Source organism: Lynx rufus, unplaced genomic scaffold, assembly GCF_022079265.1.
Source record: "Lynx rufus isolate CCGP_SWC_20201006 ecotype Redwood Valley unplaced genomic scaffold, mLynRuf1.p SCAF_59, whole genome shotgun sequence".
Taxonomy (NCBI): domain Eukaryota; kingdom Metazoa; phylum Chordata; class Mammalia; order Carnivora; family Felidae; genus Lynx; species Lynx rufus.
In genome coordinates this window covers 57,385-70,043 of record NW_025814877.1, presented here as the reverse complement: position 1 = coordinate 70,043, position 12,659 = coordinate 57,385, and the positions used below count along the sequence as shown (strand labels likewise).

The 12,659-nt window shown below is 41.4% G+C and overlaps 1 protein-coding gene across 1 annotated transcript in view; it reads left to right on the top strand.

Annotated features, from left to right (window-relative positions):
• The window catches only part of LOC124527894 (leucine-rich repeat-containing protein 37A2-like), a 43,291-nt gene that overhangs the window by 22,161 nt on the left and 8,471 nt on the right, over positions 1-12,659 (top strand). The window contains 5 exon segments of the mRNA XM_047101183.1: positions 328-402; positions 8,166-8,284; positions 10,310-10,587; positions 10,855-10,906; positions 10,909-11,057. Coding sequence (XP_046957139.1) covers positions 328-402; positions 8,166-8,284; positions 10,310-10,587; positions 10,855-10,906; positions 10,909-11,057 — 673 coding nt within the window.

Sequence of the window (12,659 nt, the reverse complement as noted above, 5' to 3'; positions counted from 1 at the left end):
ACCATTTATCTCAAAATGGAAAGTGGAGTAAGGTGTATATTAAAAGAAAAAAAGACTAATCAAGAGAGGTGGATGCAATTGAGAATGAAAATGAGGATAAGAGTAAAAAGGATTGTACTGTTGAGCACCAAGGTGATTAATTTGATGATGCACATAAAATGTCTTCATTGGGAGTTTTCTGAAATTATTGTCCGTAGCAAGAAAACTCTTGAGCTGACTTGACAAAGAAGCCAGAATTGAAGTAATCACATGTTGTTAAGTATCTTTTTAGGTACAGAATTTTTATCCTTGGGTTCAAATCACGCATGTTTGGGCTTTCTCCTTCAGAGACATGGGATCAACACAGGTGTCACTTACAACAGTTGAGAGCATCCTCATGATGACCCTTGAATTGGAAACACTGTAAGTTGATTTTTCTTATGTGTATTTTCACTTAGTTGTTTATTTAGATTTGTTTTATTGTTTTCTTAAGTCAGGTTTATTGAGGTATAAAATTTACTCTTTTTAAGCATACAGTTTGATGAGTTTTGACAAACGTGTAGTTACGTAACCACCACCACATTTGAGACGTAGACCATTTCTGTCACCCCAAAAGGCCCCTATGTGCCTTTGCAGCCAATCCCCTTTTGTCACCACCAGCCCTGGCAACCACCAACCTAATTTTTGTCCCTGTAGTTTTGCCTTTTCCACAGTGTCTTATAAATGAAATCATACAAGGGGCACCTGGGTGGCTCAGGCAGTTAAGCGTCCGACTTCAGCTCAGGTCATGATCTCGCGGTTCGTGAGTTCAAGCCCTGCATCGGACTCTGTCCTGACAGCTCAGAGTCTGGAGCCTGCTTCGGATTCTGTGTCTCCCTGTCTCTCTACCCCTTCCCCATTTGCACTCCATCTCTCTCTCTCTCTCTCTCAAAAAGAAATGAACATTACAAAAAATAAATAAATGAAATCATACAGTATGCAGTCTTCTGTGATTGGTTCCTTTCAGCATAATCCTTTTGAGATTCATCCATGTTTGGTTTTTTTTTTTTAAATTTTTTAACGTTTGTTTATTTTTGAGAAACAGAGAGCATAAGCAGGAGAGGGGCAGAGAGAGAGAGAGAGAGAGAGAGACACACACACAGAACCCGAAGCAGGCTCCAGGCTCTGTCAGCGCAGAGCCCAATACAGGGCATGAACCTGCGGAACATGAGATCATGGCCTGAGCCAAAGTCGGTCACTTGTCTGACTGAGCCACCCAGGCACCCCAGAGACTCGTCCATGTTTTTGCACATGTCAGTAGTTCATTTCCTTTTTATTGCCGAGTAGTATTGCAGTTGTGAGGATATACCAGTTTGTTTATGCGTTCATCAGTTAATGGGCATTTGAGTTGTTTCTAGCTTTTTGGCCTTTATGAATAAAGTTGCTTAAAACACTTACATGCAGGTCTTCGTATGAGCATATGTTTTCATTGGGGGAGGGGGGGAGGTGGTAAAATACCTAATGGCAGGATTGCTACATCATATGCTAAGTGTATATTTAACTTTTTAAGAAACTGCTTACCTGTTTTCTAAAGTGGATGTACCATTTTGCATTCCAGCCAGCAGTATATGAGATCTTCTATGTATCCTTTCTTCTAATGTCTTTATCTATTTTTCATAAGGTGAATGTTGGCCCTAAAATTGAGTTGGGAAGTATTCCCCTCTCTTCAATTCTCTAGTACAGTTTGTGCAGAGTTGGCATTATGTTTTCCTTAAATGTTTGCTAGAATTCACCAGTGAAGCCATGTGGGCTTGAAGCTTTCTTTGTGAGAAAGTGTTAAACTACAGATTTTATTTTTGTAATAGTGCTACTTAAATTACATACTTATTTTTTGGAGTAGTTCATGTCTTTCAGGGAATCTATTTCATCTGGAAGTTATTGACATAAAGTATTTTATAATATTCCCTTATTATCCTTTTAGTATCTGTAGAATTGTAGTGATGTCATTCCTCTCATTTTTGATATTGATAATTTGTGTCTTCTCTTGTCTTTTCTTGATAAATCTGGCCAGAAGTTTATCAGTTTTACTTATCTTCTCTAAAAAGTGCCTTTTCATTACACTGACTTCTCTATTTTTGTTTTCCTTTTTAAAAATTTCTGCTTTGATCTTTATCATTCCATTTTCTCTCCTTACTCAGTGATGAATTTCCTTTTCTTTTTCTAGTTTCTTAAAAGTGGACACTGGGGAAGATGAATACTATATGAGCAACATCCCACATGTTGACATGTGTTTTCAGTTTCAGTCGGTACAAAATAGTTTTTAATATCCATTTTGACTTATTTGACCAATAGGGTTCCTTAGGAGTGTGTTGGTTAGTTTCTACATATTTGGGGATTTTACAGATCTGTTAATTTGTTATTTAATTCCATTGTGGTCACAGAACAACATGTTGGATGACTGAAATCCTTTTAAATTTATTGAGGCTTGTTTTATAGCCAATGAATTCTGGTACTAGATGAGAATATGGTCTATTTGGATAAATATTATGTGCCCACTTGAAGAAAAATATGTAGTCTGCTGATTTGGTGTGGAGTATTCTATAAATGTCAACTAGGTCAAGTAGGTTGGTAGTATTTTTCAAGTCTGATGTATCATTACTCATTTTCTATATATTTTTTCTGTCAATTATTGAGAGAGGGATATTGAAATCTCCAACTCTAATTGTGTACTTATGTGTCTCTCTTTCCTATTCTCCTTAATATATTTGGAAGTTGTGTTATCAGATACATAAATTTTTAAGTGATGTCTTTTCTATTAGTTGACATTTCTATCACCATGGAATAACCTCATTTATCCCTGGTAATATCTTCGCTTTGAAATTGACTTTGTCCTATAGTAAATATAGCCACTCAAGGTTTCGTTTGATTAGTGTTAGCAAAGCATAAGTTCTTCCATATTTTTAACCTACTTATATCTTTGTATTGAAGATGACTCTTATAGACAGCATATAGTTGGCTTTTGCTTTTTTATCCGGTATGACAACTCTATCTTTTAATTAGGTGATTACACCATTTATAGTTAATGTAATTATTTATATGATTACATTTAAAGCTACTGTCTACTCTTTTCTATGTATCCCATCTGTTCTTTGTTTCTTTTTCTTTTTCTTCCTGCTCTTGGGTTGATTTAGTACGTTTTATTATTTTTTGGTGGGGGGATAAATAGTTACAACTCAGGTTTTGTTATTTTAGTAGCTGTTTAATGGTTTGTAATGTTCATGTTTAACTTATCACAGTCTATCTTCAAATGATATTATATGATTTCATGAATAGTATAAGAACCTTACAATAAATAGTGTACTTCCATTGATCCCCTCCTGACCTTTGTGCTATTGTTCTCATACATTTTACTTTTAGCACACCATATTATTTTTTTTTGTTTAAATAGTCAATTATCTTTTTTTATTTTTTTATTTTTTTATTTTTGAGAGAGACAGAGTGCCAGTGGGGGAGGGGCAGAGAGAGAGGGAGACACAGAATCTGAAGCAGGCTCCAGGCTCTGAGCTGTAGACACAGAGCCTGATGTGGGGCCTGAAATCACAGACTGTGAGATCATGACCTGAGCTGAAGTCAGATGCTTAACTGACTGAGCCACCTGGGTGCCCCTCAATTATCTCTTTTATTGAAGTATATATAGATCATGTAATATTAAATTAGTTTCAGGTGTGCAACACAGTGATCACCACAATAAGTATATTACAGTGTTATTGACTATATTCCCTATGCTGTACTTTTCATCTGGTGACTTATTTATTTTATAACTGCAAGTTTGTACCTCTTAACCCTTTTCACTCATTTTGTCCATATCCCCAGTTTGTTCTCCATATTTACAAGTGTTTTCTCTTTTTTGTTGTTGTTTATTCATTCATTTGTTTTTTTTGTTTATTTTTTGTTTATTTTTTACCTTGTTTTATTTTTTATTTTTTAAAATTTACATCCAAATTAGTTAGCATATAGTGCAACAATGATTTCAGGAGTAGATTCCTTAGTGCCCCTTACCCATTTAGCGCATCCCCCCTCCCACAACCCCTCCAGTAACCCTCAGTTTGTTTTCCATATTTATGAGTCTCTTCTGTTTTGTCCCCCTCCCTGTTTTTAGATTATTTTTGTTTCCCTTCCCTATGTTCATCTGTTTTGTCTCTTAAAGTCCTCCTATGAGTGAAGTGATGTGATTTTTGTCTTTCACTGACTAATTTCACTTAGCATAATACCCTCCAGTTCCATCCATGTAGTTGCAAACGGCAAGATTTCATTCTTTTTGATTGCCAAGTAATACTCCATTGTATACATATACCACATCTTTCATCCATTCATCCATCAATGGACATTTGGGCTCTTTCCATACTTTGGCTATTGTTGATAGTGCTGCTATAAACATTGGGTGCACATGCCCCTTCAAATCAGCATTTTTGTATCCTTTGGTTAAATGCCTAGTAGTACAATTGCTGGGTTGTAGGGTAGTTCCATTTTTAACTTTTTAAAAACCTCCATACTGTTTTCCAGAGTGGCTACAGCAGTTTGCATTCCCACCAGCAGTGCAGAAGGGTTCCCCTTTCTCCACATCTGTTGTTTCCTGACTTATTAATTTGAGCCATTCTGACACATGTGAGGTGGTATCTCATTGTGATTTTGATTTGTATTTCCTTGATGATGAGTGATATTGCGCATCTTTTCATGTGTCTGTTAGCCTTCTGGATGTCTTCTTTGAAAAACTGTCTATTCATGTCTTCTGCCCTTTTCTTAACTGGATTATGTATTTGATTTTTTGGGTGTTGAGTCCTTTATATATTTTGGATACTAGCCCTTTATCAGATTATGTCATTTGCAACTATGTTCTCCCATTTCATCAGTTGCCTTTTAATTTTGTTGATTGTTTCCTTTGCTGTACAGCTTTTGATCTTTTTTTAATGGATGTTTATTTTTGAGAGAGAGAGCACAAGAGTGGGGTAGGGGCAGAGAGTGAGTGAGGGAGACAGAGGATCTGAGCAGGCTCCGCACTGTCAACAGAGAGTCAATGCGGAGCTCGAACTCACAAACCGCGAGATTATGACCTGAGCTGAAGTCAGAAGCTTAAGCGACTGAGACACCCAGGTGCCCCAGAAGGTTTTTATCTTGATGAGGTCCCAATAATTCATTTAAAAAAATGTTTGTTTGTTTATGTTTATTTTTGAGAGAGAGAGACAGAGTGCAAGCAGGGGAGGGGCAGAGAGAGAGAGGGAGACACAGCATCTGAAACAGGCTCCAGGCTCCAAGCTGTCAGCACAGAGCCTGACACGGGGCTCAAAGTCACGAACTGTAAGATCATGATCTGAGCCAAGTCAGATACTTAACCAACTGAGCCACCCAGGTGCCCCTATTCATTAATTAATTAATTAAGAACATGGACACACACATACATGTATGCATGGGGGGGAGCAGAGAGAGAGGGAGAGAGAGAATCTCAAGTGGAGAGAGAATCCTGATGCGGGGTTCAATCCACGACCCTGAGATCACGACCTGAGCCAACACCAAGAGTCAGGCATTCAACCCGCTAAGCCACCCAGGCACTCCTCAGTAGTTCCTTTGTACTTCTGTTTCCCTTGCCTCTGGAGACATGTCTAGTAAGAAGTTGCTTTAGCTGAGATCAAAGAGGTTTCTGCCTGTGTTCTCCTCTAGGATTTTGATGGTTTCCTGTCTCACATTTAGGTCTTTCATCCATTTTGAATTTATTTTTGTGTATGGTGTAAAAAAGTGGTTTAGTTTCATTCTTCTGCATGTTACGGTCCGGTTTTCCCAACACCATTTATTGCGAAGACTATCTTTTTTCCATTGGATATTCTGCCTTATGGAAGATTAGTTGACCATATATTTGTGGCTCCGTTTCTCGGTTCTCTATTCTATTCTATTGATCTATGTGTCTGTTTTTGTGCAGTACCATACTGTCTTGATGATTACAGCTTTGTAATACAGTTTGAAGTCCAGAATCATGATGCCTCCAGCTTTGTTTGTTTGTTTTTTCGCAACATTATAATTCGGGGTCTTTTCTTGTTCCATCCAAATTTTAGAATTGTTTGTTCTAGCTCTGTGAAAAATACTGGTGTTTGATAGGGATTGAATTGAATGTGTAGTTTGCTTTGAGTAGTATAGACATTTTAACAATATTTGTTCTTCCAATCCTTGAGCATGGGATGTTTTTCCATTTCTTTCTGTCTTCTTCAATTTATTTTCATAAGCGTTCTATTGTTTTCAGCATACAGATCTTTTACCTCTTTGATTAGGTTTATTCCTAGGTATCTTATGGTTTTTGGTGTATTTTTTTTTTAATTTTAGAGACAGAGTGTACAAGTTGGGGAGAGGGGCAGAGGAGAGAGAGAGAGAGAGAGAGAGGGAGAAAATCTTAAGAGAATCTTAATCTAATCCATGCTGAGCGTGGAGCCTGACACAGGGCTCGATCTCAGGACCCTGAGATCCTGAGCCGAAATCAAGAGTAGGATGCTTCATTGACTTAGCCCATCCAGGCACCCCTTGTTTGTTTGTTTTTTTCTGAGATTCTACATATAAGTGAAATCATATAGTGAAATGATATACATACATATAGTGAAGTGAAATGATAACCTATATAGTTACCAGTTCTAATGTTCTTCATTCCTTTGTGTGGATCCACATTTCCATCTGCTATCCTTTTCTTTTCCTTCTGCTTAAAAATACTTTCTTTGGGGGCACCTGGGTGGCTCAGTCAGTTAAGCATCCAACTCTTGATTTTGGCTCAGGTCATAGTCTCACAGTTTGTGAGCTCAAGTCCCGCGTTGGGCTTTGCTTGGGATTCTCTGTCTCCTCAGTGCTCTTTCCCCCTTGCACACGCCTACTGCACGTGCCGTCTCTCTCTGTCTCTCAAATAAACATTAAAAAAAATACTTCCTTTGGCATTTCTACAGTGTAAGCCTGCTAATGATGAATTCTTCCAGCTCTTGTATGTCTCAGATAGTCTTTATGTTGCTTTTATTTTTGAAAGCTTTGGGTATAGAATTCTAGCTTGATAGCTATTTGGTCCCCCTCTCCTTTTCACTGCTTGAAAGATGTTGCCCCACCGAGTTCTGGCTTACATTATTTCCAGCAAGAAATATGTTGTCATTGTTATATCTTTGTTGCTCTGTATGTCGTGTGTGGTTTTGTTCCTTTGGCTGCTTTTAAGATTTGCTCTTTATCGCTGGCTTTGACCAGTTCCATTATGATGTGCCGTGGTGTAGTTTTATCCGTGTTTAATGGATTAAACTAAACATGTAGTTTAATCCATGTTGTGCTCAGAGTTCATTGACCTTCCTGGATTTGTGAGTTTATAGGGTTTACTTATTTGGAAATGTGGGGGCTATTATTTTTTCAAATTTATTTTATATCTCCTCTCCTTCGTGGACTCTAAGTATACATATATTAGGCCACTTGAAGTTGTTGCACGATTCATTGAGTTAAGTAGAGGCATGGGGTTTTTTTCCATATGTGAAATACTGTTATAATAACTTTTTTAAATGTCCTTGTCTGCTAATTGTAGCATTTGTGTAGATTATGGATTAGTTTTTGATTGATTGCTTTTTTGAAAAAAAAATTTAACATTTATTTATTTTTAAGACACAGAGAGTGATCAGGGAAGGGGTAGAGAGAGAGGAAGATAAATCTGAAGCAGGTTCCAGACTCCGAGCTCTCAGCACAGAGCCTGATGTGGGGCTCAAACCCATGAACCACGAGATTATGACCTGAGCCAAAGTTGATTGCTTTTTATCCTCAGTATGGGCCATATTTCAGATTTATTCAAACTCTTAGAAGTCTACCCTCTTTCTGTGTGCCCTCCACCCAAAGTGAGACTTTTGGCTTGGAAGGAGTTACCTGTGTATTAAACTACTGATCCGTGTCACCCAGTTCTAATCTCTATCTCATTCTAAGGATACCATACCCCATGCCATCCTTACCTTTCTGTTGGGCACCTCTTTCCTTCTATCTGTGTATTTATAATATTCAAGAGCAGCAGTTGGCCAACTGGTCCCTACCCAACCATCCAGGCCATGTGCCTCAAGAATTCCTTTTTGCACAGCCCTGTGATGACTTTGGCCCGCCTCTTCTACCTACTCAAGTAACTCCTTTACCACTAATTTAATTCTCTGTGTTTCCATTTATAGGATATTACCTAGCCGTATGGCCTGCTGTCTCTGCCAAGTTAAAAATACTATTGAGGTTGTCTGTAAGACAGTCAAGCTACATTGTGACAGTGCATGTCTGACAAATGGCACACGTTGTGGTAAGTCCTAATTGCCTGATGATAAATTTGTAAATTTTTATTTTATTTGTGGTTTAACTTTTATTTTTAATCAACAATGATAATTTTTTTTAATATTTATTCAGTTTTGAGAGAGAGAGCATTCACGTGCGTGAGCTGGGAGGGGGCAGAGAGTGAGTGAGGGGGACAGAGAATCCGAAGCAGGCTCTACACTGACAGCAGCAAGCCCCATGCGGGGCTGAACTGTGATATCATGACCTGAGCCAAAGTCGGATGCTTAACTGACTGGGCCACCCAGGCACCCTAACAATGGTAAATTTTTAAACTAATGATGTCATTGCATTATTTTTACTCATTCAGAGTTCAGATCCCTAAATTTCTAAGAACTATTCCTTTGTTAAAAGTCAGATTCTCAGTTACATTATTAAGTCCACTACCCCAAAATGAAAACCTGTTCACATAGTGCATCACAGTTTGTAAGCTGATTTTACGTGCGTTAGGTCTCAGGTGCCCTTTGTCTTATAGGACAGGTGGAGATACCTTTTTGTTTATTTTGTTGTTTTTATAAGTGTGTAAGAGTACAAGTGATGCTGATTTCTGAAAAAGTTTTCTTTGGAGCCTCTGTGTTTCTGTTCCCTAACCAGAAGCTGCTACCCAACCGTTCTAACGGATGAGAGGGCTCTTCTATTCTTGGGCTGTCCAACTCTTGTTCTGAATCTTAAGCTTTTCTATCCAAAACACAGGTGCTTTTAGGTATTTTTCTGTTCTTAGGTTTTATTGGCACTAACTTGGTGACTTCCAAAATGTGCTTTTGCACCTGGATAGCTTGAATATGGGTCCCTGTCAATGGTCTAGGGCACAGCATAAATTACACTTTGCTACTTCTATAAGTAGTGTTGCTTACTTTCCAAAACAAGGTTTTACCAATTTTCTTACTCCCTTCTCCCTTAGAGGTGGGCAGAATTGGCTTTTTTTTTTATCTCCTTTGACAGGCGAGGAAAAATGAGATCAGAGGTGCCTTAGCCTACACTCAAGTCTCCTCTCCCGTTTTGGGCGCTCCGCCAGCCCGCTGCTCCTCCTCTCTCGTGACCTTTGTAACCTCCTCCTCTGACTCTCCCCAGCACCACTAAAAATACGTTTAATTCTTCTGGAAAAACCCAGCTGCACAGTGCTGTTCAGTGTACACAAGCTGTACGCTTGACCTTCATGTAGTTGGAAGCTCTGGATGGTTCTCTCAGTAAAGCTAGAAATCTGGAAATGAAAGGAAATGAAAGCAAAGTAGGCGTTTGACCAAAGTTTCTTTATCCCTTCTGCATTTTAAAACCTCAAGTATCATTCCGTTGATTTTTTGGAACGCCCCACAGTGGTATCTCTCTCATACCTGGAAAATCTCTTAACCTATACCCCACATCTCTGCCCAAATTGAAGCAAAGAACCAGGGTGGACTTAGCGGGTCTCGTTTTTAGTTTTTTCTGTCTAGAGCTTATGTTACCGGAGGTGCGATATAGGGGAGCAGGGACCAAACAAAGGAATTGGTGGGTGGGCGGAGAGGGCGTGTCCAGATGAGGACCTGCTAGTGACGGGTGTTGTCCCGTGCATATGTGATGGTAGCAAGAACTCAAGCCCACTGAAGACGTAGAAGGAGGAAGACTCGTGCTCCCTCTGCCCCTGAAGCAGGACAGGGTGGGGTATGTGAATGCCAGGAGTCGCACTAGAGCTGCACACAGTTTAGCCGAGTATCTTCCAGCCTTGGCTTTTCTTGAGGCCTGGGCAATCGGCCCTTAGGGACCAATGGAATAACTCTAAATATAGTTATTCACACTATGGAATGTTCTGAGGAAATAGCTACTTTTTCAAAAAACATCTTTTTCTCCTTTGGTTGTTGCCAATCGTAGGTCCAAGTTTGAGTTCGTCTCCTCTCTAAATGGCACTCAAGTATTTGCTGATTCTTAATTTGCTTGACTGGGATGTATGACTGTGCATTGACAAAGAGCTGTGCTATCAGTCTTTCATTATCAAAACTCATGTCTCCTTCTTCTTCGACAGATCAGGAAGTATACCTAAGGAATGCAGAAGGATCATTCATGAAGGTATTGAAAGCTCGAAAGAAGAGCGCCAGCACGGAGCTGACTATTGAGCCACAGAAGGCATCCTCAGACATAGATCGTGTCAGTTTGTCAGCCTTTATGAATGAGCAGCTAGACTTCAATGACAAAAGTGATGTCATTAGTGCACTGAATTACATATCGCCTTATTTCTCGGAGGGCAATCTAGAAGACGTAGAATCGACGCTGTTACCGTTCATTAAATTTCTGTTTTCAAATGTGCAAGAGGGAGACAAGCCCGTGGGTCACTCGATGAACGACACAGGGGACCCTTCTCTGAAACCTGGATCCAACAATTCAACTTACAAGAATGAACTGAGAAAACTCTACTTTCTGGAAAATTTGTTAGATGCAGAAATTCAGGAAAAAATTGATGAGGTGAAAAAGAAAGCAAAAATGGCCATGCTTATACATTCCAGCCTTTTAGGTCCCAAGTTTAAACGTCAAATCTTTCCAAAGAAATGGGAAACTGCCCAACCGCAGGAGAAGAGCCTAGACAACGTTGAGAGTGTGGGGAAAAAGTTCCTGAGAGTGAACAGGTCATCAAGGGCCCAAAGGGCATACGGAAAAGGCACTTAAAAGAACTGAGACGTCAGAACATCCAGAGGAAACAGAACGCCCAGCCGTCTGTGGAGAACATGGCCAAGGAAAGAAGGCTCAGGAGACCATCCCCAGGGGAACTTCACGTGGCGCACAGGCCCAGCAAATTAGTGGGAAGCTCCTTCAAGACAGAGCCTTCGTTCGTAGATGAGCACAAGGCAGCGGTCCATTCTTTCATGAAGCAATACTCTTTGGACAGGCCTTCTGCCACCCCCGCTCCCAAGGAAAGAAGGCTCAGGAGACCATGGCCAGGGGAGCTTCACGTGGCGCACAGGCCCAGCAAATTAGTGGGAAGCTCCTTCAAGACAGAGCCTTCGTTCGTAGATGAGCACAAGGCAGCGGTCCATTCTTTCATGAAGCAATACTCTTTGGACACACCTTATGCCACCCCCACTCCCAAGGAAAGAAGGCTCAGGAGACCATGGCCAGGGGAGCTTCACGTGGCGCACAGGCCCAGCAAATTAGTGGGAAGCTCCTTCAAGACAGAGCCTTCGTTCGTAGATGAGCACAGGGCTGCGGTCTCTTCTTTCATGAAGCAATACTCTTTGGACAGGCCTTCTGCCCCCCACTGCCAAGAAAAGAAGGCTCAGGAGACCATGGCCAGGGGAGCTTCACGTGGCGCACAGGCCCAAAAATTAGTGGGAAGCTCCTTCAAGACAGAGCCTTCGTTCGTAGGTGAGCTCAAGGCAGCGGTCACTTCTTTCATGAAGCAATACTCTTTGGGCAGGCCTTCTGCCACCCGCGCTCCCAAGAGAAGAAGGCTCAGGAGACCATGGCCAGGGGAGCTTCACGTGGCGCACAGGCCCAGCAAATTAGTGGGAAGCTCCTTCAAGACAGAGCCTTCGTTCGTAGATGAGCACAAGGCAGTGGTCTGTTCTTTTGTGAAGCAATACTCTTTGGACAGGGCTTCTGCCACACCCGCTCCCAAGGAAAGAAGCCTCAGGAGACCATCCCCAGGGGAGCTTTTCGTGGCGCACAGGCCCAGCAAATTAGTGGGAAGCTCCTTCAAGACAGAGCCTTCGTTCGTAGATGAGCACAAGGCAGCGGTCCATTCTTTCATGAAGCAATACTCTTTGGACAGGCCTTCTGCCACCCCCGCTCCCAAGGAAAGAAGGCTCAGGAGACCATCCCCAGGGGAGCTTCACGTGGCGCACAGGCCCAGCAAATTAGTGGGAAGCTCCTTCAAGACAGAGCCTTCGTTCGTAGATGAGCACAAGGCAGCGGTCCATTCTTTCATGAAGCAATACTCTTTGGACACACCTTATGCCACCCCCACTCCCAAGGAAAGAAGGCTCAGGAGACCATGGCCAGGGGAGCTTCACGTGGCGCACAGGCCCAGCAAATTAGTGGGAAGCTCCTTCAAGACAGAGCCTTCGTTCGTAGATGAGCACAGGGCTGCGGTCTCTTCTTTCATGAAGCAATACTCTTTGGACAGGCCTTCTGCCCCCCACTGCCAAGAAAAGAAGGCTCAGGAGACCATGGCCAGGGGAGCTTCACGTGGCGCACAGGCCCAAAAATTAGTGGGAAGCTCCTTCAAGACAGAGCCTTCGTTCGTAGGTGAGCTCAAGGCAGCGGTCACTTCTTTCATGAAGCACTACTCTTTGGGCAGGCCTTCTGCCACCCGCGCTCCCAAGAGAAGAAGGCTCAGGAGACCATGGCCAGGGGAGCTTCACGTGGCGCACAGGCCCAGC